This window comes from Archocentrus centrarchus, chromosome 23, assembly GCF_007364275.1.
Source record: "Archocentrus centrarchus isolate MPI-CPG fArcCen1 chromosome 23, fArcCen1, whole genome shotgun sequence".
In the NCBI taxonomy this organism is placed as follows: domain Eukaryota; kingdom Metazoa; phylum Chordata; class Actinopteri; order Cichliformes; family Cichlidae; genus Archocentrus; species Archocentrus centrarchus.
Window position 1 is genome coordinate 11,432,291 of NC_044368.1, and position 26,044 is coordinate 11,458,334.

Genomic DNA, 26,044 nt, shown 5'->3' on the forward strand with positions numbered 1-26,044 from the left:
TTTTCAAAGGGAAGAAGGCAGGACAAATGAGAGGGATGATGCAGTTTGAGGGAAGGAAGGGCAAGGAAGTAACACTTGTTACTGTATACATATATATATGAAGCACCATAGTGGATCTTTTGTCTTATGGATCTGTCACAGAGGAGAGTTCTTATGTATCCCCCTGAAGTACAAACTCCCTGTGCTTAAGAGAACTTTTCCTATAAGCTATGAAGTTATTGCTTGTAGCCCCAAAGCTAACCTCAGGCCATTAGGAGCCTTTGAAACTACAGGTAGACGCCGCCGCAATGGCTTAGCATTCAGTAGCAGACAAAGCATACATACAGTCTCTCAGTCTTTGTTCCATTCTTTGTAAACTATATTTTTTCCCCCCTTCAGTTTGTCTCTACGTCCTTTAAAGCAGACATAATGCAGCTAAAGAATCTTTGTCGGAAGGTTTTACTGTTTTAAAATTGTGCGTGTGTGTGTGTGTGTCTGTGATAATTTTCTTCCATTTGAGCATTCTTTTGGAGTGCTGGAGTTTTAATAGAATGTGACGGGTTATCAGTGGAGGCGCAGTGCCGTTCGCACCACTCATGTAATTGTCAAGTCAGACGCTTCCACACAGCCAATGTTCTTTTCAACTGGAAATGGACTTTTGCATTTTAAAAGACAGCCTCTCACCCAAGACGTCTCCTACCCATTGTCATTTCACTCCGTGTTTGTCAAACTCCAGGATTGTCTACTACCCACAGCGAGCTCATCTTTGATGAAACATTAAACAAGTTTGTCTTTTGTGTGTTTGTATGGGTCCATCCCCTGCCTGTCTGTCTTGTAGCCCATCGGTGTCTTTGTGTGAGATGTTATTTTATTTTTATTAAAAAAAGAAAAAAAAAAAGAGCAGAAAGACCAAACTAAGATATTCAACTTGAAATATGAGCAAATTAGTTTATTAAACCTTTTTTTAACTACCCTTCTGATCATGTCCTTAACGACCTCTGCACAGATTACCCATCAAATCAAGTTTACATTGATGGTAAAGAGCATAGGCATCAGTAATTGAAAGGTGAAACTAGTTCTGATTGCAGGTCAAAGTCAATAAGTTGATCAAGTAAGAGCTCTGGGGTGAAGTTGTGGCTTGCTGGACTAAGCACATAATCTGGTGGCTGAGAGAAGCTTCCAAGGTGATTTATTCAGTCTTTATTGCACTGGATTTGTTCACACCACATGTATTAGCTTGTAGGGTTGTCAACAAAAGAAGAAAAATCAATACCCAGATCAGATTAGATAGTCACACTTTATGAGGAATTTCAAGAGGTCAGTAAAGCTCCCATTTCAACTACGCTGAAAGACCGAACAGTTGTCATAAATGTTAACCCTGCCGGTGCACACATTAACGTTAGCTGTTTAACTGTTTGCAGTCAGCTCTGGTGACCTCCCTAGTAACAACCCTATTACCTTGTAATGAGTTTTGAATTCCCTTCATGCTTTTATACAGTATTTATCTTCTTGATTCAGTCTCACAACAGAAAAAGTGCTGTATTACTGAATCATCTATTCGTTTTGATGTTGTAAGTTGTTTGGACAGCTGTCTGTATTGCACAATATATGCAACACATGGCTGAATATATTCCAAGTGAGTTATACATGCCATTCTGCTGTGTTCCAAGGAAGAAAAAAAAAATAAAAGACTTGTTGGAAATGACCAAAACAAGTGAAAGTGTTTTGAAAACTGCTGGATTTATTTTAGCCCACTGGCAGTTCTGGTGTCAAGAGAAATGAGAGTGTACTTTTTTTTTTTTTTTTTTTTTTCCCCACAACCTTGTGGAAAGTGAAATAGTTGAGTGTCGACTACATGAGTAAACATTGCATCTGTCACCAATCAATCTAGCTGTCCAACTGTGGAGGACCCTTTTTTTTATTCTTTGTTGATTTAATATGGGTGGAAGAAAGAAGCAGAAAACATGACTAGAGAAGAAGAAATGAGCAAGAAAGGGAATACTGCAACAGGGTGCTATCTTAAACTTTAGTATATATAGAAAATAATATCAAACGCTGTTGCTCCGAATATACAAAACTTTAAAAAGAAAGTTAAATATTATGTCAGAAAAAGATGTGTTTATGCTTCCATTGCAATTCAAAATGTTTCATTTAGATGTGAGTTGACCTGAACCCTGCTTCCCTGTTCACTGCCACTGAAAAAACCCTTTGTCTATGGCAGTAGCAGCTTTTTTTGTCCAGCATAGTATTGATTTGTCCTCCTCATTAAGATACAGGTCACGGTGACCGGCAGAACACCATACATTCCCTCCTCTACTTCACACACAATGAGAGCGGTGTTGTGCGCAGTTATGCCTCCCCATGCTCAACTATAATAACCATAACCTTCACAACCACTGCTGCACCAATTACAGAGACACCTATTCTGGAGATTTGCCCCAAGACATTTGGTTAGACTAAGGTTTGGTTTCATTTAGGTTTTATTGATTTAGATTTAGTTTATTTAGGTTCTGATTTCTAGTAATTGATTTTATATTAATTGTTATTATTTACATACCAAGGGAAACAAGATTTTGCTCATTTTGCTGCTTTTACTTTATTTAAACCTTGTCTTTTCTATCCAGTAGGGAAAAAAAAAAAAAAAAAAAAGCTGTATGACCACATGCCAACCTGTCAAGCATGTTTAGGCAAACTAGTTTTTTTTGCTTCTGCTTCTGCAGCAAACTATTATGAGTATCTAAACACGACATTGAAAGCAACCGGGTACATTTTATGATAAATAACAAGTGTAACCAGGATAGTCTGCAGCACCCTGGTGGGATTACTTGTCTTTCCAGTTCCCGTCAGGCTGACTGGCAGCAGTCAGGCAGCAAGTCTGCCGGTAATTGAAACTTCACAGTCGTGTAGGCAGGGGTGTGCGTTGTCATCGACACTGCTGGGTTTCTGGGGTTCTGTTGTCTGAGGGGAACATGTTCAGTGTCAGCGATCACACGTGTTCTGCCACTCAGCGGGGGGGGGGGCAGCACAGGAAGGAGGAACACTGGAAATGTGTTGACGTTGGTTAGAAACACAGAAGAATCCATTCCTGCATGGACTTAATGTTTTCTTTAATAAGCAATTGGAACAAGGAGACATAATTACTGTTGGGATGATTCAGTGTGAGCAAGCCTTAGTTATTGTGAAGTTCTGTTTGTCATGTTTAGTTTCGCTCTTAATGCTCATTATGGTCGTTTGTCCAATGCAGGAAAAAATATTGAAGTTTGGATATTAAACCGGCTGTAAATGACAAAGGTTCATGATTCATACTAAAAAGCTAAATCACAACACTTATTGTTTTACCTCCCATGTGCTGCGTAACCTAATGTATTCACTTCACAGATTAGTGTGGAAGAACTGTGATTGGTAGCTTAATGTAGTAGAGATGGCTAAACCATAAACCTAATTGGATAACAGTTCAATTAGTGCTTAATTGCAAAGGCATGAACAATTAGTAATATGTCCTTCTTTTTAGTGGGTACCAGCTGAAGACTAAACAGAAAGGAGGAGTATATAAATCGATGTAAATATAATCTTGTCTTTAGGTACTGACAGATCTGTGCTTTTGGCAGTGATATACGTGCACGTGGCCTGAATGAGTCATATAAGTCTTATTCACAGTGTGCATTCATCTGTCACTCCACACATGTGTTTTAATACAATCATAGACCTCCGCTGTCCCCTCTTTTGATTTTCAGCGACTGCGCTCCCTGCAGAGCCAAACTGGTCTTGTGGTCTATTAATCACTTGGCCATAGCGTCTCACCCAGACACAGACTCTAACCCTAAGGCAGGCTTTTCAATCAAACCAGAGTCATCAATCTTTCCTAGCTCTAAACAGTTGTCGGGGTGGGGCAGTGTTTTGTCTACTATTAGCAAGCTGGTCCAGAACACTCAAATTTTATATTTACTTTCTTTTTTTTTAAAGCCTTATTTTGGAGCATTTTTAATCTTTATTTTATAGGGACAGGTAATGGGGTGGAACCCTTAACCTGACACACACACTGAGGTAATCCCTGCACAATTATAACCATCTGAATATGTAATTGTAGAACTGTGTTGGATTATACATATAATTTTATAGAATAATATACTTTATATTTAACAATATAAAAGTTTAACTATATATACCTAACTGTAGCCTCCACAATTACCATAAAAATACCATAAAAGCAACATCATATTTATAATCATGATTAAGGATTTGTAGGATTGCATTAGCTTTATCTGAAGGATAACAAATAAACAAATAAGCAGAAATGAAGGCTCCTAGTTAAGTTGTGTGTTAATCAGTTATATTGTTGATGATTTTACCAGTTCTTACCGATTTGTTGGCAGGCTGATATTATTGGCCAATATTAGCTATTTGCCGAGCTATTGGTATTAATGAAAAAATGTAAAGAAAGAGATGGGAGAAACATCCTTCAGCCGTGTTATGAGCCTTGACGTTGTAAAATTTGCCCACTAGAGGACACTTTGCAACTTCCCTGTTGGCAGTGCACCTTTTTCGAATGCCAAAAACACAACCACCAGCTGATTCGAGCAGCCATACACTAGATATCCATATCTCATAAATCCCATATCGCCAATCTCATATAGCCATTTTAAGTTGCTTTAGCCTGTCCACAGTTGTTGCACTTCTGCAAGAAGCTTTGCAACCCACCTCCACCTCAGTTTCTTCTTTGATGCAGTTACTGACTTAAATGCCACATCTGCTGTGACTAAAGCCTGCTGTGCTGGGGTCTTACTGGGGCTTTCTCTGCCTCCGGCTTTGTGTGTTTGCACGTGGAAAGGCCAGGAGGTTTGCTCACAATGCCTTACTTGCCATGTATGCACGTGGAAGGGTGGCAGACAGCAGAACAGAGCCATGCTGCCAGATATAAATTACTGCAGATGAAAATAACAATCTGCTGTTAAATAGTGTTCCTGAGGTAGGTGCAGTCTAGACTTATTCCATGCCAATTTTTGTCACCTTTGCTTAAAGCGGTGTGCAGTGTAAAAAAAAAAATAAATGACTGAGATGGAGATGAATTTGCAACATGTGCAGATATTCTGCTCAGCCTCATTCCACTCATCAGCTCTGTTGGTGTTTATCAGTCTTTTGTCACTCCCTTTGTTTCCATCTCTCTCTCTCTCTCTCTCTCTCTCTCTCTCTCTCTCTCTCTCTCTCTCTCTCTCTCTCTCTCTCTCTCTCTCTCTCTCTCTCTCTCTCTCTCTCTCTCTCTCTCTCTCTCTCTCTCTCTCTCTCTCTCTCTCACACGCACACACGCGCACACACGCCAGCCAGTAATGGGATGTTCCATGATTTTCCCACTACCTCTGCTATCACAGCAAGGGATAACACAGCATACCAAGAATATTTGTTTGCTCACTGCACACATACACACACACGCTCACTACGCACGCACACACACACACACACACACACACGAACCATGTCCAAGCTGTCAGACCTCAGAGAAAATCAGTACCTACTCTTTCCTTAAACTGTGTTCCATTTGATGCTTGGCTGGCTTGAAAATGACTTTGGGTAAAGCTTAACATTTTTAATGCAACAAGCCCCCACCACCAATCTGTGTTCGCTCTGGTAGTCCTCTCCTTTCCACCCCTTGCAAAACTGCAGTCTGCAGTAAATGTCCTGCTCTTTTTGGAGAATCTTGTGTACTTCAGTTGTTGCATTTTAGATACAGACGACTGGACCCGGCTGATAATGGGCTGACAATTTAATTTCCCAGGTATTAAAGGAGACTTGCTGGGTTTTGAATTGGTGCCTGTTGGTGGTATTTAAAGAAATAGTGGGGAAAAAAAAAATCTCTAAACTTCCACATCACAGAGTATGAAGAACATTGGGGGTGAGAAAGTTCCTTGTGTCTTCTTCTTTTATATGAGATAAACAGGTAGTGGCACACTGTTTTGGATTTGCTCAGCATGCCAAGGACAAATTTCACCCACTTTTTGATTATATTTCTCCGAGCTTTTTTTAAAGAGTAACACCTGTCAGCCTTGACATATCTGTATTTAAGAGAATTATCAGTTTTGTTATTCTAAAGTTTGGAAATTGGAACGGGTAGTTCAATGAAGGGGTTAGCTTGTCACGGCAAAGATCTTAGGTTGAATGTAGACTCAAAACTGAGATGCTAAACGCACTGGAGCACATTGAAGTCCAAACATGATTGCTTCTCCAGGAAGTTCAAAAAGTTACAAGTCCATGATATATAGGGAACCTATTGACATGAAACCACCTCCATTCTTGTGTCTTGACAGATGTGTCATTGTTTTCAACAATTGAAGAAGTTTCTGGATGGTTATACAGTAATCTACGGGCGGATTATTTTTGCTTTACTGTAGAGTATTCTGCCAGTACATGGTGTACTTTCCTCATCTGAGATAAAGTTTGACAGATGGAGAAATAAATGGGCAGAGATACAAGTTTGATATTTACATTCTTTTTTTCTAATTCTTAAATCGAAAATTTTGACATTGCCAGATACTTCGTATCACATTGGTCATATTGTTTATTTACCTACTGCACCATATTTCTGACAACAGTGTGTTAATTTTGACAAACCTCATGTTAAAGAAGTGAATCACACCACTATACCCCAGCATTATTTCCTTTACTGGCCCAGAGGGGGAGCTACAATTACAGGTCCATTAAACAGACACTAGAGGGGAAATGTATCAGTCACTGTGGATACAAAGAAACAAGTACACCTCTGTACTTGTATAATACTTAAATGTCAATAATTCCAGGTTGTATCACCTTTGAATATCTCCTTTATTTCTGAGTTGACAAAAATATTATTTCCTGTTATGCATAATTGACAAAATCTTTAGAAAAGCTTCACTGAGAAAAGGTCCTCACAATAGAGGGAAAATGAAGTACACTTATGATTGATACATTTTGGAAGGGCAAAACCTTTATTTATCATACAAATATTCTAATGTGTGAGGTTGAGGCGTATCTTCTGTTTGCATTGATGTTAGTTCTTTTTCTCAGCCTAACTTTATTTTTGTGTACAGTAATAATTGTTTTTGCACTACTGCTGTCTTTTTAATGCTTTCTCATTGTATTGGCATTGTATAGCACATAGCTCTCTCTTCTTTTCTTTTTCTCTCTCAACATTTTACACTCCTGTCTTCATTATGCTTTCTCCATATCATCTTAGAGGATGTCCACCCAGCCATCCTTTACATATTGGCTGCAGTACTTCACCCTTGCCCAGGGTGGTGTACCCACACACTGCGCTAGTATTAGGGTTAGACGGAAGGTTAGATTTTAATTGGCAGGGCTTGTGACTGGCACTCTGCGCCAAGCACTCACCCTGTCAGCTAATTGGCACTGCAAGTGTCCAGTGCTTCGATTGATGGATGGGTACTAGTGTCAAGAAAGCCTATTTCTGACTACAGAGCTTGTAGAGTTAATCTAGTGTCTCAGATTCACTGGTCAGTGTGTATATTTATGTATTCATCCTCATTTGTTTTCAGCAGAATTGGGTTCTTTGTCATAGAGGTGAATGTTCTCACATCACAAGCTTTCCTCATATCTGATCATTAAATAAACAACAGTACTGCTCCAAACATTTCCACCTCAGGGTTAAACGTATCATTAACAGGTTCAAGGCCCAAGTTTTTTTTTTCTTCACAGTTCTATTCTTAATGTTCTCTACAGCATTATGATTTCATTAATTGCTGAGCTGCAGTCTCTTTGTATCTGACACACACATAATGGACAGCAAAGAAGCAGGAGACCGTGAACCCAGGTGAAGTGCACATGTTTCTAGAGTTGTTACTCTGCAGTTGATGGAGTAAATGCAGTCGTAGGTTTTGCAAATAACAATATCACAAGAATCACTTATCAAACCACCTGTTCAGCACCCTTAAATCGATTTAAACATATAGTTTCAGCTCTGCAATGTGTTTTACATAACCACAGTACATGTCGAGGTAATATTACTGCAATTATACTGAAAAAAGCTGAGACTAAATAGTGTGTATGCAAAAACTTGCTTGCTTACTTTCTCACAATAGTTGTAAACTGAGTTTCTATCTAAAATAGAAACCACCCCGTCTATAAGTGTTACCTGCAGGCAGTTAATTCACATCAGTAGCAGAGGGAGGAAAATGCATTAGTTCACTAACATTTTAGATTTGTATCCTTATTTTGCTTTATATATTAACTGCTAATATCTAGACTAAAATCACAGGCTTTGCATCTAGGCAACCATATGCACATATTAATCATGGGGCTGTGGGTAGCCCAAAATCGTACCTGTTGAACCAGTTGACTGGTCACGGAATAAAAAATATGTGTACAACTTGTATGTCTCTACATTAACTTAATTGGCTACAGTGCATGCTTGCCCAGTCCCTTATTTTTCCAAAGTAATTATGAATATTGTATTCATAAACAAACACTGACAAGCACTATGCATCTTGTAGTATTATTGATTTTTGCAACAGTTTCTTTATGTTTCTTGTTTTGTTTCACTTCCCTTAGTTCGTAATTAACTGGCCGGGTATCAAAGCAAGAATCCTGAGTTCAGTTTGACAAAGCGTTCGTGTGTGTGGCGTCCAGCAGATATATTGGATGTGTAATATGACAGGTATTGTCTTTTGAGCCTTTCATTTTCTTGCTCTTTCTTTGTGTTTTCCCTCTTGACTCTGACAGGAGAGTGTTATTAATAAGGTTCTATAGAAGTGAACAGTCAGCTCAGCTAATGGCGCTAGAGGGAATGATTTTGATTGAACGAGGCAAAGAACTTAAACATATGAAGGAAACTAAGATCAGAAGGGAGTCAAGAAGGCAGAGCACAGCAAAAAATCTGGACGAGATGTTGAAGCAGCGAGAGAATGGAAGGGGGAATAACTAGAAGTGTTTGAAAATAGCAGACTATAGAGCAACAGATATTGATTCACAAAGCAGCTTTCGAAACAAGGTTACAAAAGCCAATTAGGATACAAAGCAATCCAAAGCAGCACTTAAAACTATATAAAGTTTAAACTTTGAACACAAGTCAAGTAGAAACAGCAGAGCAATGTATATCAGGAAACACGGATCACTGTGGGAGAATAGGGCAAAGAGTGTTTACACACTGATGAAGGAACATGCTAACCTGCCATTTAAATAGCATCAGTGTCAAAATTTAATTTCCTTTCCTGTCACTTCATTTTTTTTGTGTGACAAATAATACTGTATTACTTAGGGCAGTGGATTAGAGGTGACCCTAAATCTGCTGACAAGGCTTTGATAGGCATAAGCTCAAGGTGGACTGTGGCCCCCTCCCAGCTTCGTCAGGCCTGGAAAGACCACCTGCAGCTGCCTGAAATAAATATGCATTAATGCAAAGCCTGAGCACACATGCTACTGTACGCAGTAGCTGCCCACAGTCATGCAAGTCTTCAACCACTTCACACTGTGATGCTGTCAAATATGCACACTGATCCAGGTGAGGATTCACATGCTGCAGGCGTATGCGCACAGACACGCTAGATGCATGCTGCTGGAGTTGTCCATAAGGTCTAATGTCAGCAACACACCCTGAGGCTGTCTTTTTTTTTTTTTTTTTTTTTCTCCCCTACATGTCTTCTCCTATCGTCTACTCTTCTACATTCCTCTCACCTCCTTTTGCTAGGTTGTTCTGCCTCTTGTCTCTCCACCAGCACCTCTCTCTCTCATTAACTTTGCTCCCTCAGGACATCTGTTGTCCAAAGGCAATGTGGCTCTTTCCACTTTCAGGTCATTCAGTGTGTCCTCTGCTGACAAGTAAAGACATTTTCTGGTGAATATGTCTGACAGAATGCATACCAGCACTATCCACAATTAGCAAAAGCACATTCACACCAATTATAAAATTATCCCACTGTAGTTTTAGTAGAAGTCTTAGTATAGGATTTGAACAATCCTTCAGTCATTTGTTGATTTACCAAATGGCATTAGCTCTAATAATTATTTTTTTATGTTCATGTAGGTAAAACATTGTTGTAATGTTCTTCTTCTTGGCCTGGCCACACTTCTTTGTCCTTTGCCTTTGTTTATGTTTCTGTATCATCTTTGCGAATGCATCAGAGCATCTTCTCCCTCCATGTCATGCTTACTCTTTGTCCCCACATCTGATTGTTCACTAGCCATGCCTCCTTTTCCCATGTAGGCTGAGACTTCCTCCATACATGCCCCCCATGTCTTGGTAATGAACTCACAGCTCTTCATCTCTTCTTCATCTTCCCCTCTGTGTTGGACATGACAGATGACTTGGGACCTCCAGAGGTTCTCTCCCCAGGGCTGTAGATAAAGGCAACTCCAACCCCAAGATGATCAATCAGTCAGTTTACACTGCAGGCGCCTGATCAGCCAATTAATCAATTTCTGAGCTAGCAGATGTTGTTGCTGTCCCTCAGTGGAGGCGCTGGCAGTGAAGTGGAGGAGGTGGTGTCTCCAACAAAGGCTGAGGGGCTTAAAGTGTCTGGGAGTGTAGTTTCACATTTGTGCCAGAATTTCAATCTTTGGAGGCTTGGCACTCCAAACATTGTAATTGAAGCATTGTCCTAGTTGACTTTAATATCTTATGAGTATCATAAACTGTGTCTTTTACTAAATTTGTAAACTTTTTAAACATAAACATTTGCAAGAATTGTAAAAAGGGATGTAAATGTTTGACTGGGTTGTTATTAAAGCAGCTGCATAAGATCAAGCCCTCTGTTGACCCTTGTCAATAAACATCAGACTCCAATCTTCATTTTAATGTGTCCTTAAACAGTCAGCAGTTAAGACACATGCACAAACATTGAGACACCCACACTCACCACCTACACATCTTGGCCTTTGGTCCCTGTCCGAGCCCCTCGGTTCCTGTCCTGGCAGGTCAGCCCTTTGACCTTTTGTGTCATTACTCACTGTGCTAAGAGATCCCCAAGGAGAGAAATTCTTTCTGCTGCCTGTGGCACTTTTCTTCCATGAAGATGGTATCCATTAACACAAATCAAGTTACCAAAATGACTAAAGCTGAACAGCAGTGTCTACATAATGAAATACCTGAATACACCTCATTGCCAGTGGTTTAGTTTATTGTTGTGTTTATACTTTGATAACTGTGATTGTGGCTATGATGACACATACATTTTACTTGAGTGAGTAGTCCAGGTATATATGGTGACTAATGTTTTTATGTTTTATTTTTTTGTAATTGGTTATATGACATTGCCATGTAGAAGACAATCCTTCTCTTATTTTGAAATGGTGCTAACTAGCATGCACTGGGCCTTCCGGTATTATTCAGCTGCTTCCCAAGAGAGGATCTTGTCCCGCAGTCAGATGTGCTCCAGCTCCACCATCTTGGACTGCAGTTGGCTATGGTAGTCCGTGTCCTGCTCCGGAGATCTCCTGTGAGCCACTCTAACCAAAGTTTGTAGCGGCTGCTTGCAGAATAGAACAAGGACTGCTGTCAGCAACTGAACTCCAACATGTTGAACTTGGAATTTCCAGGAAGAGCCACCTATTGAAGACACTTACTGATTTATTACTGTGTCACAAAGTACCCAGCAAATAAAATCTTTGCAAAGGATAAGTCTTTTCATGATTTTGACACACCCTTTGCAGCTATAACAGCTGCAACTCTTCTGGGAAGGCTCTCCACAAGGTTTGGGAGTGTGTTTATGGAAATATTTCATCACTCTTCCAAAAGAGCATTTGTGAGGTCAGACATTGATGTTGGACGAGAAGGCCTGGTCGCTGCAATAATTCCATAATCCCCCCTCCACCAAACTTTACACTTGGCACAGTGCAGTCAGACACGTACCGTTCTCTTGGCAACTACCACACTGCTCAAGAGTCCAGTGGCAGCATGCTTTACACCACTGCATCCGACGTAATGCTTGGATTCAGCTGCTCAGCCATGGAAACCCATTCCATGAAGCAGAAGGCCACATCAAGTTTGGAGATCTGCAGCAACTGACTCTGCAGAACGTTGGCAACCTCTGCGACCTCTATGCACCTCAGCATTTGCTGACTGCTGACCCCACTCTGTGATTTTACATGGCCTACCACTTCATGGCTATTGTTCCCAATCGCTTCCACTTTGTCATAATACCACTAACAGTTGGGTGTGGAATATTTAGTAGTGAGGAAATTTCATGACTGGACTTGTTGCACAGGTGGCATCCTATCACAGGACTATGCTGGTATTCACTGAGCTCCTGAGAGCGACCCATTCTTTCACAAATGTTTGTAGAAGCAGTCTGCATGCCTATGTGCTTGGTTTTATACACCTGTGGCCATGGAAGTTATTGGAACACCTGAATTGGATGAGTGAATACTGTTGCAATATAGTGTCCAAAAAACGTCACAGCCTACTAGTAATTAATTTATTGGACAGTCTGTCATGCTGCCACAGTGGCATCAAGATGCCTGGAGAGCAGGATCGGCTATTATTGTTGGAATACTAAATTATTTTCAGAATTTCTACAGTATTAAGCATTCTACACTGGTCATACCTCATGCATACTTTGGAGAAGGAAAAACTGTGTGAAAAGTAAATAATACTGCTGCTTCTTTTATCCCCAGCTTTGCAAAAGTAAATTTCTAAGGAGAGGTGACTAGGGTGTGACCTTATTGGCGTGACAGGACAGCCATGCTGTCAGGTTTATTTTTGGGTGTCCTTGTGGCCCAGCATGGAACTGATTCGAAATCAGTGGGCCCACATTGTTGCAGACCATACTGCAGCTCCTTCTCTCCATATGATCTCAGTGAGCTTATTGAGCTTACATGTTGTATTTATTTTCTTTGGTGATGTTGCCACCAGAGAGTCAGTAACACATAATTATAAGTATTTTTTATTATTATTAATGACGGTTTCTTACTATAAGCTAACTGCACCTTAAAGTGCCAGTATGTTTCAAATTAAGTGTTTGTTGGATTGTCCAACATGATCTCATGTGTCTGTGTTTGTTCTTTGGCGTTACCAGGGAGTGTTAAACCCATTAACTGACCACACTGTATCTGACATGATTATCACCATAACCCTAATATCTCCCATGGAGACTAATAGCTAGCCATCAGTGTAACTGTTGCTGGTGCACAGTAAATCCCCGTGATGCTAATTAAACAGCAAAGGTGAATGGTTTCCAGTGGAGTTTTACAGCCCCTTCTACCAGGACTTATGTTTTATTAGTGATTGCTAAGGGTAGATGGAATACTGCCAGTAAGGTTGGTGTTAGGTGATATCATTTTACACTCCATCACTTAGATTTGATCTGCCAGTGATAGTTTTTAAAGATAGAGTTGCAAAGGTTTTAGAGGCACTTAAAAGAAGGACCCAGATTTGTGGGAAGGATGTGTGTCTGAAACAGTTCAGCTTGTGGCTGAAAAAAGTATAAAAACTGATTTTCTTCAAATCCCCTCTTTTATGATGCCTTCTTTGAGAGTCAACAAGAAGTGCAACAACAAAATTCACCTTTCAACTATTTTGTCATCTGTATTCAATTCACACATTGACCCATCTGTCTCTCTACTCTCCATTTCATCATCTCTACACCATGAACTTACCCTTCCTTGCCTACATCCATCTCAGACCTCCCACATGCCACCTACACCTCCACCGTGCTAATTAACACCAGAGCACGGTCACATTGTGCTACCCTTTGACCCACTCCATGCCTGTCAGAGCAAACAGGACTTGAGGCTTGCAGCTTCAGTATTAGTTTGTCACAGAGCCCTGTCGCACAAGTCTTTGATAGATGGGCCCTGGTGAGCGGCTCTGACCCACTGTGCTGCAGCGCTCACTTGGATAGTGTGAGGGAGCATTGATTATGATGCTACTCGTGACAGGGGGTGAATCAGGGCTGAGCTAATGGTGGCAGGGGTAAGACAAAAGAGACCAAGGTTATGGATGAGGTGCTGTTAGTTAATGTGATGAGATTTGATTTGTGCTTCATCGATCATGGCATCTCGCAAGATTATTTTCATCTAGCATGATTTATAAGCATGTAGCGGGAATACAGTGAAACAGTCACCTCATTATATTACAATACAGAAGTCTCCATCATTGAAGTGTGAAATGAAAAATGTAATACATACAGAATTGCTAATGGCCATAATCCAATTTTTTTTGCAAGCAATGAGAACTTTTAGTTGTTTGTCTGAATTATATTTTTGCTTTTGACAACTATTATTGTGAAATCCCCATCATAAAATATGGAGCCTGTGGGTTAAGATAATGGCTCTCAACCTGGAGAGCCTTTCTACCCAAAAGTTTTGCACTATATCAGGTGTTGTACATTTTAGTAGCTAAAAGATAGATTTACCTTTTCAGGCCTCTTGCTATTCTCTTATTCTCAGGACTGTTATTATTAAGATAAAGCGTTTTAATAAAGACAAATTTACTGCTTCTCACAATCTATATTCAGTGTCCCATCAAATATTTCTGACTTTTCCTAAAAAGCAAAAACTTATTTGACTGTTACCCCCTTCAAGGAGGTCGCCTTGTGTACCTCTGGATCGCTTCCAGCACTCCTGCTTCCTTCAGATTCCTTTTCTCAGTTTTTATATTGGTCATCTGAAATGAGCAGAGAACAGTATTATAGGAAGCTGTGTCGCATAAGGCAAGTTCTGAGAGACAATGTGCTGTTGCTCCTTTTCAATCTGTTGATTGAATGGGCACACGATGGGGCGCAGGCGCACACAACAGTTCAGGTTGTTTACGGCTTAATTTCTCCTCCAGACACCTCAGGGCATCACAGCAGTGGAACCCTAGGGAAGGATTCACAGTGCACAGCCCTGCTCCTGGTCACACTCCTGATATTACACGCTGCCTTTGGACACTGGATACTACTGTTTGGTTCTGCGTTATAGCCGGAGTGATGACATAAAAGTCTGATCAGTTTAACATGGGCTTTTGTAGTAGTCACAACAGGATGTAACAGGAGTACTGGGAGTGATTGAAGGTGCACATAGAGACAATAAAACTTTCTTTCTTTGCTTTTGTGTGCTGAGTCATGGAACTCTTTGATTGCATCTTGTACATGTTTTTTTATGGTTTAATTGTGCTATCATGCCTCACAACTTTACAGTGTTTTGTCATGTATCTTGTCACTAGACAAGGTATATGACACTATACAAATATAATGTGTGTCATTATGATATTCTCTATAACTGTCTTGTGCAGATGCTCTAAGCCTGCTCAGTGCTGCAGGTCGGAGTTGTTTTGCTTTTAAAGCACAAAGGAAGTGTCAAAGAATACTTTAAATGAAAAGGCAGGTGTGAAAGAAAATAGTATATTTGGGAGCAATTCAGTGAGGGAACAGGCGGTGGGTGGGTGGAGAGAAGGGGGGGGGGGGCTGACGCAGCAAAATCCACCTGTTCTCATCCCTCTTCCATCCTCCTTTCTCCTGCTCCTCCCCTCCTCTCCTTCTCCTCATTCCCCCTCCTGCGCCCAGCTCTAACTGCGGCAGCCAGCTAATTAAAAAACATGGTTGTCCTTAATTATTCAGCGGTTGGCTAATTGATATTCACAGAGGCGATCACCTTCTCTAAACGATTCGTTTAATCTGACCACCGCAGTCTCACTTTCAACCGCCTGTCACCGTCAGCTACTGTATTTAATAAAGGGAGATGGATACAAGAAGGGTAATATAAAAGTTTGCTGCTAATGCTAATGTTATTTCCAAGGCTACAAATTTTAGTGTGTGGTCTCTTTGGCTAGTGGGAGGGTATTGTGAGCGTTCATATTTTTACCAAGATGTTTTTTTCTGCGTTAAGGGTTGCTGCACAGTAAAATGGTAAATTCAGTAGCCTAAATTAATCAAATCATCCTCTGGAGTGTTACTTATAGAATGTAGAAAACTTTCCATCTTGTGCTCATTGTGACAGTGACTTATTGTCAGGAAAAAATCTAGATATCGCAGATGGAAACGTGTGTCATGTTCCCGTTGTTGTTTTCTGTTTTCTTGTTTTTAAAGTTATAAAGACACACTTGGCTGAGGCTCCATGTCCCATCAAATAGCCACTTCTCCCTCCTTGACACCTCCATTGATAAATCACCTTTTATTGCGCTCTCTTTCTCTTTGTCTCTTATCTCGTTCTTTTCATTTCACTCTTAAGTTTACTTCCAGTTCTTTTTTCTTCTTTTTTTTTGTCTTACTCTTCCCTTCTCATTCTTTTCCTCCCCCCACATTTGCCCATGCTCTCCTCCTCTCCCCGTGACCGCCTCTTCATTAGGGGAACAAAAGGTGTGTGGGCAGTGGTGAAGTCTGTCCTATTGTTTGGCCTTTAGTATGATTAGATTATCTTTAAAGTCTGCTGAATGGGATTAATCAGTCAGAAGTAATCCTGACAGAGTGTGTGTGTGTGTCTGTGTCTGGGCCCGTGTGTGTGTGTGTGTGTGTGTGTGTGTGTGTGTGTGTGTGTGTGTGTGTGTGTGTGTGTAGTGAAAGAGGTGAGGCAACCCGCTTGCATGAAAATTGAACACATGCACCAGCCCATGTACGCATAGACATTCACAAACACATACACATTAAAAAAAAAAAAAAAAAATCCCTGGGTACACATTTCTGTCACAACCTCTCCTCTTTTAATGACCCCTTTAGTCTCGCCTTCAGCACACATTTATCTCTCCACCCTCTCTCTGTGGGTACAGCTGCTCAGGCTGGTGTGGGTGTGTATGTGTGTGATGATTTGTGCGTTACAGATCAGTGTCTGAGCCATTGTTTGTGCCTTGGCGTCTTGTGTGCATGTTTTGTCTTTTCTCTGCAAAGCTAAAGTCTTTAGTCACCACCTACCAGCGTAACATCGTGTTTGGACACACTCGTGACAGTACACAGCCCCCTGCCAATCCTCTCTTCTCTATTTCCCTCTATCCCACCATCCCTTGTTTTCTTCATCCTAAATTGAGCTGTTAGCAGTAGACAGTTTTTTGGCACCTCAATGAACCTAATCTGGTCTCTCAAATACCTTGGACAATCTATCCTAGAGGCCACGATTGCAGGCTTGGAATCAATAACACGTTTAAAGGTCATTATAGTTATACTAGTAGTGTGCTTATGGCATGCTTTTAACTGTCTACTTCAGGGCACATTCGCCCAGCGATATGAGTTAGGTTCAAGTTCAACTCGATTCCATCATGAAGTGCAGGCAGCTTTACAATAGCCCTTCAGACTTCTAAGGGGCACACAATAGAGACAATTGCCTGACCACAGCACTAAGGCTGGTTGATGTTAGGTTGTGCTTTGGATAGAAGAGACAGTGGCAGCTAGGTCATGATGTTGCTGTGCTGAATATTGTCAGGAATGTGATTATATTGTACTGTAGATTGTTTGTTTTATATATATATATATATATATATATGTGTGTCTGTTGAGATATCTTAATGGCTGTGTGTATTGCAGGTGTTTGCCAGTGTGGGAAGGTTTCTGTCTTGTGTGTAGCAGGGAAGCTTGGAGCATCCGCTTGACTTTGAAACTTCCCCCACTCGTCTCATTCGAGGACAGCCCCTCTCTGAGACTCCTCGCCACTCCTCATCACAATGCATAGAGCATGCAGCTTCGCCTGCAGTGTCTTGAGTAGAACACAGATGGTTATCAGCGTAGTAGCGACTTGATGGGGAAAAGCAATTTTTTTCTCCATACGTTATATTTTCTTCCTACTTGTTTCCTTCAACTTTGTATATTGTTTAAAGGAAATGCTTCAAGGCTCCATCTGTGCTGCAGCTTTTCCAATAGTCCTCAGCAATACTGCTGTGTTTGAGTTAGAATGTATGCAGCCATGCATATGTTCATACTTGAGTGGTTTATGGTTATATGCCAGAGTCATGTGAAAAAGAAGTTTCCACACTCTGTGCAGTCCTTTGAAAAGCTATGTACACCCCATTATTCAGTAGCTTATAGAACCACCTATAGCAGCAGCAACCTGAAGTAATGGCTTCCTGCATGAATTTATCAGTCTCTCACATAATTGTGGAGGAATTTTGGCCCACTCTTCTTGTCTTCGTTGTCCTGTTCTATGACGCTATTTTGGCCACGCTTTAGCTGTCACTCAGATGGCCTCACATTTGACTCTAGTATACTTTGGTATACACAGGAGTTCATAATTGTTTTGCAGCAACTGGTTCTGTAGCTGCAAAACAAACCCAAGTCATCACCCCTCCACCACTGTGCTGACAGTTGGTGTGAGGTGTTTGTGCTGATGTGCTGTGTTTGGTTTTTGTCAAACATGGTACTGTGCATTATGGTCAAACATCTTCACTCTGGTCTCAGGTGTTCAAAGGACATTGTTCCAGAAGTGTTTTGATTTGTTCAGATGCAAATTTGCAAACTTAAGCTGTATTGCCATGTTCTTTTTAGAGAGAAGAGGCTTTCTCCTGGCAGCCCTTCCAAACAAGCCTTACTTGTTCAGTCTTTTTTTTTTTCTTTCAGTCTTTTTTTTTCCCTCTCATGAACTTTAACAACTCAGGCCTGGGGAGTCTGAGATATAGCTCTTTTGCAATTTTTCTGAGCATTGCATGGTCTGACTTTAAATTTGTTGGGATGTCCACTCTTGGGAAGACTGACAACTGTCTGGTTTCCACTTGTGAATAATCTTTCTCACTGTAAAAGAATGGACTTCATATTATTTGGAAATGGGCTTATGACCCTTTTTAGACTGATGGGCAGCAGCAATTGCTTCTCTAAGATTATTGCTGATGTCTTTCACCCTTGGCATTGTGTTAACACACACCTGAATGTTTAAGGCTGGGAAACTGAAAAACCTTCTGCCTGCTCATGATCGATTAATTGAGTACATTTAATTATCACCACCTGGCCACTACGTACCCTCTTAATTCCTAAGAAAGCAGCAAGGGTGTAGTTAGTTTTTCACAGGACTCCAAAGAGTCCCGTGAAATCTTTTTCACATGACTGTATGTTGTATGCGTATGCACAAGTATATGCTAGTGAGAAAGAAGATTGAGAGGACAGACTGAGTGTATTCAGGCAGAACAGTGTGGCAGCCAGTCACTCTTAGTCTCTGAATACTAAAACTCCACAAATGTCACTTTGAAGAAGTTCATGAATGAATTTCCAGTCTTTCACTTTTTCTTTCTCTTGTTTCTTTTCAATGCTTCTTTTATTCAGGAGATTGAAAGGAAGGTAAGTCTAGAAGTCTTTACCCTTACCCTAAAATGACAGCTCTCTCCCATGATCATGTGGAGTGTTTCTTTTCCACTGTGGCTTATATGACATGTTATATTATGTTCTTTCCACCAAGCATTATTGATGCTACACATTTTTAATATTTGGCTTTTACAGTTCTCTTGTTCCAAAAAGAATTATTATGAATTTTAATTCATTACAATTTCCATCCATAGCTGTTAACATATCTATGAGTTTTGGCAAGATAATGCTGATGAGTAATGCAGTAATCAAAATAGGTGTGGTGTACTTTCTTTTATGGTTAATCAGTATTTATTATTTTGTTTGAGTCATTGGTCCACACAGTTTGATGGTGTTTTTTTCCCCCCTTTTCCAAGAGCTGATATATCAGGTCTTATCTTTTTGTGTATATAACATAGAACTTGAGCCAACTGTTTAATGAAGGTCACAGCAGAAAGGAGGACAGTGAAGATAGGTCGGCTGGGTAAATATATATATGCCAGACCATGATGCTTGTTCACAGTGAAAACTGATTTTATCTCCTTGGCCTGATAGTAGTTTAGCCAGAGACTTAACAGAAGAGGACAAAGAAACACCTACAGTACCTGCCAAGGCATGATCAGCCCTATGCATATGTGCACATAGGTATTTCAAATAGACCGTCATATGCTTTTTACTCGAAAATGGCTTTCATGTAGCCACTCAGCCATGAAGTGCCAGATGAAATGGTTGTCCTTCTGGCAGGGTACATGTCTTTTAAATTCTGTTGGTGCAATGAAACACCATGCTTCCAAAAAATATTCCCTCATTTGGTATTTTGATTAAGGTGGTGAGATGTACTGTCAAACAGCCAATCGAACCAGTCAAAATTTCCCATGGGTATTCAGATGGGTTGAGATCGGATGACTGTGAAGCCAATGCATTTTGACTCACCTGGAAGTGACGGCTCCTATTAGGGTAGAAATATTTTATCATAGGATAAAGTTTATCACTTAGAAAGGTTTTGTAATGCTTCACAGTGAAACTAAATCATATCACAGCAGAGATCTTCTCACTGTAGGGTTCAAAGCTTCAGGTTTAATTTGACATATTTCTGTGTCCAGTTTGCCCCAGGTATTATGGTAAGGAGGATGTACTTGATTGTAATTGATCTTGAATTGACCTTGGATTATTTCAGAATACATGCTTGGAAGTACAGTACAAAAAATGTCTGGTGTAGATGTGCTAGGAAAACCATGAGTTTATGTTGTATTATAAATGTATCTCTTCTGTATACGCACTTTATACTCACACTATACTCAATAACTTCCCCTTATGGGTCTCTTATGTTATTGTGGTCACTTTGTTAGAATTAGCCATGCTCCACTCAGCACATAAGTAATGTTTTTCCTTCTCTTTAGGCCAAACAGCTGGAGGCCAAGGAAGCAGATCTAAAGAAGCAGGATGCTTTTTACAGAGAGCAAGTGGCCCGACTGGAGGAGAGGGTAAGAAACAGTTGAAAAATGGACTTAGTTAGCATGTACGATAGCTTACAAAACTAAACATATGATTGATCTTACAGTAATTATTTATTTTAAAAATATCACTTTTAATGATTTTTAGAACCTTTCCCCGAGCCAAATTCTCAGTCGAAATTGGAAAAACACACTTATTTATCCAGCTTGTTTTTCTGTCAAGGTTTCTTGATTTTAAATAAAATAAATATTAACATATGATGGGATGGAAACCTAAACATTTGGGATGCAGATGTGCCATGCGTATTTATGTTTATGGAATGCTGTTCATTGCCACTGATGTAATATAACTTTTTATATATATATATATATTTTTATTAAATCCAAAACTCATGAACATTAGCATAACTCTAATAACAATAATTTAAGAATGTAAATTAAAAAAAAAAAAAAAGAAAGAAAGAAAAGCAAAGCACAAATCAGGAGCTGAATAATTAAAATAATTAAAGGTAAAAGAAAATGCAACTTTTTATTTCATTACAGAAGTAAGAACTAAATGTTGCATTATACACTCACCAGGTGAGTTGGCATCGTTGCTGTTTTCAAGAACATGCAGCAATATTTGCACCAACAGTTTCTCCTAGGTAAAAATTACTGAGTAAATCACTAACACACAGCAGTTCATACAGAAACACACACACACACCAGTGTATCCACAAATAAGGGCACACATGTTCAAGCTCAGAATTCGCCCATTATACACAGCGGGCTTGGCTTTTCTGGGCTCAGCCAAAGCAGTCACATTTATTTTTCCTCTTCATCTCACTGTCCTACTGTTTTTGCCATCATGCTTGAACTTAAACTCTGCATGCATTCCCCAGTGCTGTGTGTATTGCTGTCCTTCGCTCTCTAGTTGGCTGCCTCTCTGTAATTGTCTTGCTGCCCCTTTTTGGCTCTCTCTTTAAATTTCAACCTCTGTTCCTGGATGGGACAGATAAAGGGTTAAATCTAATTCATCCCTGCATGTGGCTACCCATTCCTGAAAATGACACTGCCCTGATGTTCCTTGTAAACTAGTGTCCTATGGATCAGGACAAGGGTCAGCTGCCGTGCTTGGCGCACTTAAAATGGCAGCTCCATGCTGGTCCCAGTGAGAGATGCCTGCAATGCAGGGGACCAGGGTCAAATGCCCTGTTAAAGTGTGCTTAAAAGAATACCTTCATGTGGCTCTTAAATCATAAGTATATCTCAGGAAGGGTATAATGCTCTATTCAACGTGCTTAAATTGACACTTTCATGCTGGGAAGGAGTTTTCACCCCTTTGAAGGGTGAAAAAGTCAAATGCCCTCTATGGTGGAAACCAAATGGAAATTTCACACCATTGTGAAGGTGCTGTGAAAGAGACACATAATGTTATTCTTGGAGTCAGACATGAATACAAGGAATGCAAAATGAAATAGTTTTTTTTCCTTGGTTAAAGGACACATATGTCTTTGCAAACAGCAAAATAGTTGTTATAATTCTTTGCCATGATCATAATAGCACAACATATGCAGTTGGTAAAATAACAGGGTGCATCCATGTTAATCTGTTAGTCAGTTGTCAAGAAGCCATTAAGATTACCATGTTAGTGATATGATTCCAAGCAATCCCTCGTTTCTATAGCTCCACAGGCATTATTCTATCAGTGTACAGTGAGACACTATTTTATAGAGAGGAGGAAAATGTGACGTAAGAAGTGACGAGTCCCAACTAACACAGCCGTTATCAGCTCTCGACACTGGTCATCCATCAACCATGTTGGCCTCTGGTCAATATTCCTTAGATCAACGTGTCAACAAATCACCTTCGCACCCCCAGGAGAAACGGGAATCAAAGAGAGGCAGAGGACCGAGAGGAATTTAAAGACAGCAAGGAAACACACTATATGGAAGCTAGGACAGCTAGAAGCCAATGAAATTAAAGTGATTCTGAGTTGTCTTAAGAAACAGTTAATAGTGTAATAATGAACATTGCCTCTGAATGATAAAGAAGTATGGTAAATTTTAAAGACCACTACAAGCTATCAGGGAAGTGTGAGTGGCAGAAATGGGAAACCTGAATAGCAGGAAGGGTCAACGAAAACTAACAAAGGGATGTTCACGGTTATTAATTTATTGATTTATCCACAGGAATTATTTTCCAAAACACTTTGTTCATCTTATTACCCATGGAGGCAGTTTACAACATAAAGAAAATATTAAGTGTGTATTTTGTGTCCTGCCGTGTGATCTTGTGCTCCTTTGTGTAGCTGGTTAGCATATCACATGTTGTCTTACTGTGTATCAAGCGACTTGCAGCTCCATAGGGGTTGTAGTTTGTTTGGACTGTGTTAACAATGCTCTTTTTTTTTTTCTTGTTCTGGCCTCAGTGCCCCATTTGGCACTGAATCTAGCCGCCCTTCATTCCCTGTGCTCTTCAGCCAGTGTGAGCCAAAATCACTTTTGGCGTGTTCTTTTCTTGTGCACTCACTCTATTTTGTGCTTGACTAATAGTGTCCACTCCAGATGAGGGCTTATAATATATATACACAGTAAAAAAAAAAAAAAAAGAGCAAACTTGAATAAAGATACAGGACAGCTTCACACAAAAAAAGCAACCAGGATTATAAAGCTTACAAACAGGCGAGGAGATTTTTCATTCAATAGAGTGTAAAACTGCTGAACAACAAAAGCATAGTGTTCATAGATGGGTCTGTTTATTGTGACTTCTGTGAGATACAAAGGCTGGTTTTTTTTTGCCATATACTATGTCTGTTTAGAGTTGCACTGAAAATACCAAATTGCTGATGTTCCAGCTAGTTACATTTTTGAATTTGCTGCTTTTGTCATAATAAATCACAGAAAATTGAACATTGAAAATTACAGGTTGTTGGTAGGACAAAATAAAACATTTAAAAATGCTACTTTGGATTGTAAGTAATTGTTATTTTCCTGTATTATCTTAAAACAAATAAACACTAGAAAAATAATCGAGAGCCCTGACCTGGAGTGGTCTGTTGATGGGTTGACTAAGCAAAACAGTGATGACCAGCACCATGTGTAATAAAGCCAGTGAGTCTAAAACAAAAATTTGTTTATGTCGGAAAAGATGGAGAGATTAACTGACAGCACAGGTTGTAAGGCACAGTGTCATTGTAGTAATATATATAGAGAGAGAATATTTATGTATAAATACATGTGTATATGTGTCATATGTTATTGGCATAAGGCTCCTGCGACTTGTGACTCCTTTTGCTAGATCAGGTCACACATGTTCATTGTGGTTTTAAGTTTCTACCAAAAGTATGGGCATTAAAAAAGGGTGTTTATGCATGTTTTAACCACTTTTCTGCTGAGAATGCATAAAAATTAGTTTTTACTTCCTGCTAACCATTATCTTCATCACATTTTTCACGCCACCTTGTAGTTCCTTTCAGTTCCTTGCTTACCTCTGGTTTCCCCCAGCTTCTCGAACACCGGCAAAAAAAAGGCAGAGGAACCAAGAGAGAGAGAGAGAATATAAGTCTGATATATATTACATGTCTGTTCCAATCTAACATGGCCATTCATCAGAGAAGCTTCCAGTGACAGGCCATCACCAGGCTCCCAGACAGCTCAGCCTGCTGCCTCCGATGCTGCCGCTCATTGGGGCCAGAGCTACCAAATAGCCCCTGAAAACAATATCTATATATTTATTACATTTTCACTCAATACCTGCCTCGCTGTAAAACAATCTCATATTTAACAATCAACTTGCCAATGTTTTTCTTTTTTTTTAATCCCCACCATATCGTGTTGTAGCCCTCTCCCCCCATCACATCTGTCTCTATATCTCCCATTTTTGAGTCTTTTTTTTTCTCTCCTTTGGAGTGGTGCTTTTTTCCCCCTCCATGCTTCAATTTCATCTTTTTTCAGAAAAGATTTTTTTTTCTTTTCTTTTTTCTTTTCGCCTTGTATATCAATGAAATTGGATTTTTCTGCTCTCCCATGGAGGACAATCACAGCAGCAATTGCCATCTCATAGCAAAGTTCCACCGCACTGTGAAAGGAAGAAATACAGGAGAAAGAGCATTAAAAAAAATATAATGGCTTCTATCTCTATATCTGTGTCTCTGCCTCTGACTTGCTAGCTTCATCTCACCCTCTGCCTGTCATTTCCTGCTCTTTCTCAATCCTTTGTACTCTTTCTGGAGGCTGTAGCAAAAAGTATTTTTCCCAGCAATAGAAATATTAAAATAAAGGTAGTGTATTTTGTTTTTTTGGTTTTTTTTAGTAATGTTTTAAATTTAGGGTGTTTTTTTTTTTTTTTGTTCTCTCCCTCACTATGAAGCCATCTGTGTTATACACTGTAGCTGGAGATGGAGTGATCTAGAGGCATGTTGGTGTGCTTCAGTGTTGTTTAACACTGTTTGCTGGTTCAGCTGCATGGCAGGATTCTTAGGAATTTAACCAGAAGTTTGGAATGAATAGACATGAATTTACAATAACAAAGTGGCTCGGCCTTTTATGTAAAACAAAAAACAAAAAAAAAAACCAACCGAACAGAAATAAAGCCATCCATCTGTTGCTTTCCACAGAATGAAATCATTTATGCTGGGGTATAAGCTTTGGATTTTTAGATTTAGCTGTTAAAATTAGTTTTGTTAAAATGATTCACTCAGATTTATTTATTTATTTTTTAAATTGAAGGATGTTTCTATTTTTCTGTCCTCATCTGGCGTTAAAATGAAAAAGGTCAAATGGCTAATGACAGAAGCTAACTTTAAGCTAGCCTCTAGTCTTTTGCAGCATAACTAATTTGAAGAACTAAAAACTTTAAATAGCAGTTAAGCTTAAGTTATGAAGTTGAGGAATAGTTTGATGTTTTTTTTTTTTTTTTTTCCCCCAAGTCAAAACAACATCACAACTTTACGTTGTGTTCAGGCGGAAAAGTAAAAAAAAAAAAAATTAATCATAATTCACCAATTTTGTTTGTTTATAGGAGAATATGAATGGCTCTTATTGTAATTAACTCCTCTGAGTATAACCAGTCAGTGTTAGCCCTTTCCAACAGCTATTCTGGGCCACCCAGATGTAGTTAGATGTAGGTATTTTTCTCCCTACGGGGGAGATTGCGGTATTGGGAACACAAACAAATGTGCAGTCCTCCTAAAAACTGACTGATTGTGCTGCCAAGAAGGTCTGTGACAGAAAATTGTATTTCTTTGTGCTATTTTACTCCAGTCTCTCTTTTATCTCTGGTCCTTGCATGTTGATTAAGTTGATTTATAAAACCCACAGATATGCACACGTAGTTGTGTTAATTTGTGTTGCCCAGTCTAATTATGCTTGACTCTGTATGCCTCTAGAATAAGCCCCGTACACATAGTTAGAGGATGTGTTGGGTAGATTTTGTTACCTTTGACTAAAAATAGATGTTAGGAGGTTATTGTGGTTATAG

At 39.7% G+C, this 26,044-nt stretch overlaps 1 protein-coding gene across 3 annotated transcripts in view; it reads left to right on the top strand.

Annotated features, from left to right (window-relative positions):
- Positions 1 to 26,044, top strand: part of chchd3a (coiled-coil-helix-coiled-coil-helix domain containing 3a) — a 74,866-nt gene that overhangs the window by 23,957 nt on the left and 24,865 nt on the right. For 2 of the 3 annotated variants that reach the window (XM_030719687.1, XM_030719688.1), the window contains exons 6-7: positions 19,113 to 19,127; positions 20,531 to 20,614. In XM_030719687.1, the coding sequence (XP_030575547.1) occupies positions 19,113 to 19,127; positions 20,531 to 20,614 (99 nt within the window). The remainder of the gene's footprint in view (positions 1 to 19,112; positions 19,128 to 20,530; positions 20,615 to 26,044) is intronic. The other variant, XM_030719689.1, reaches the window with a different exon arrangement.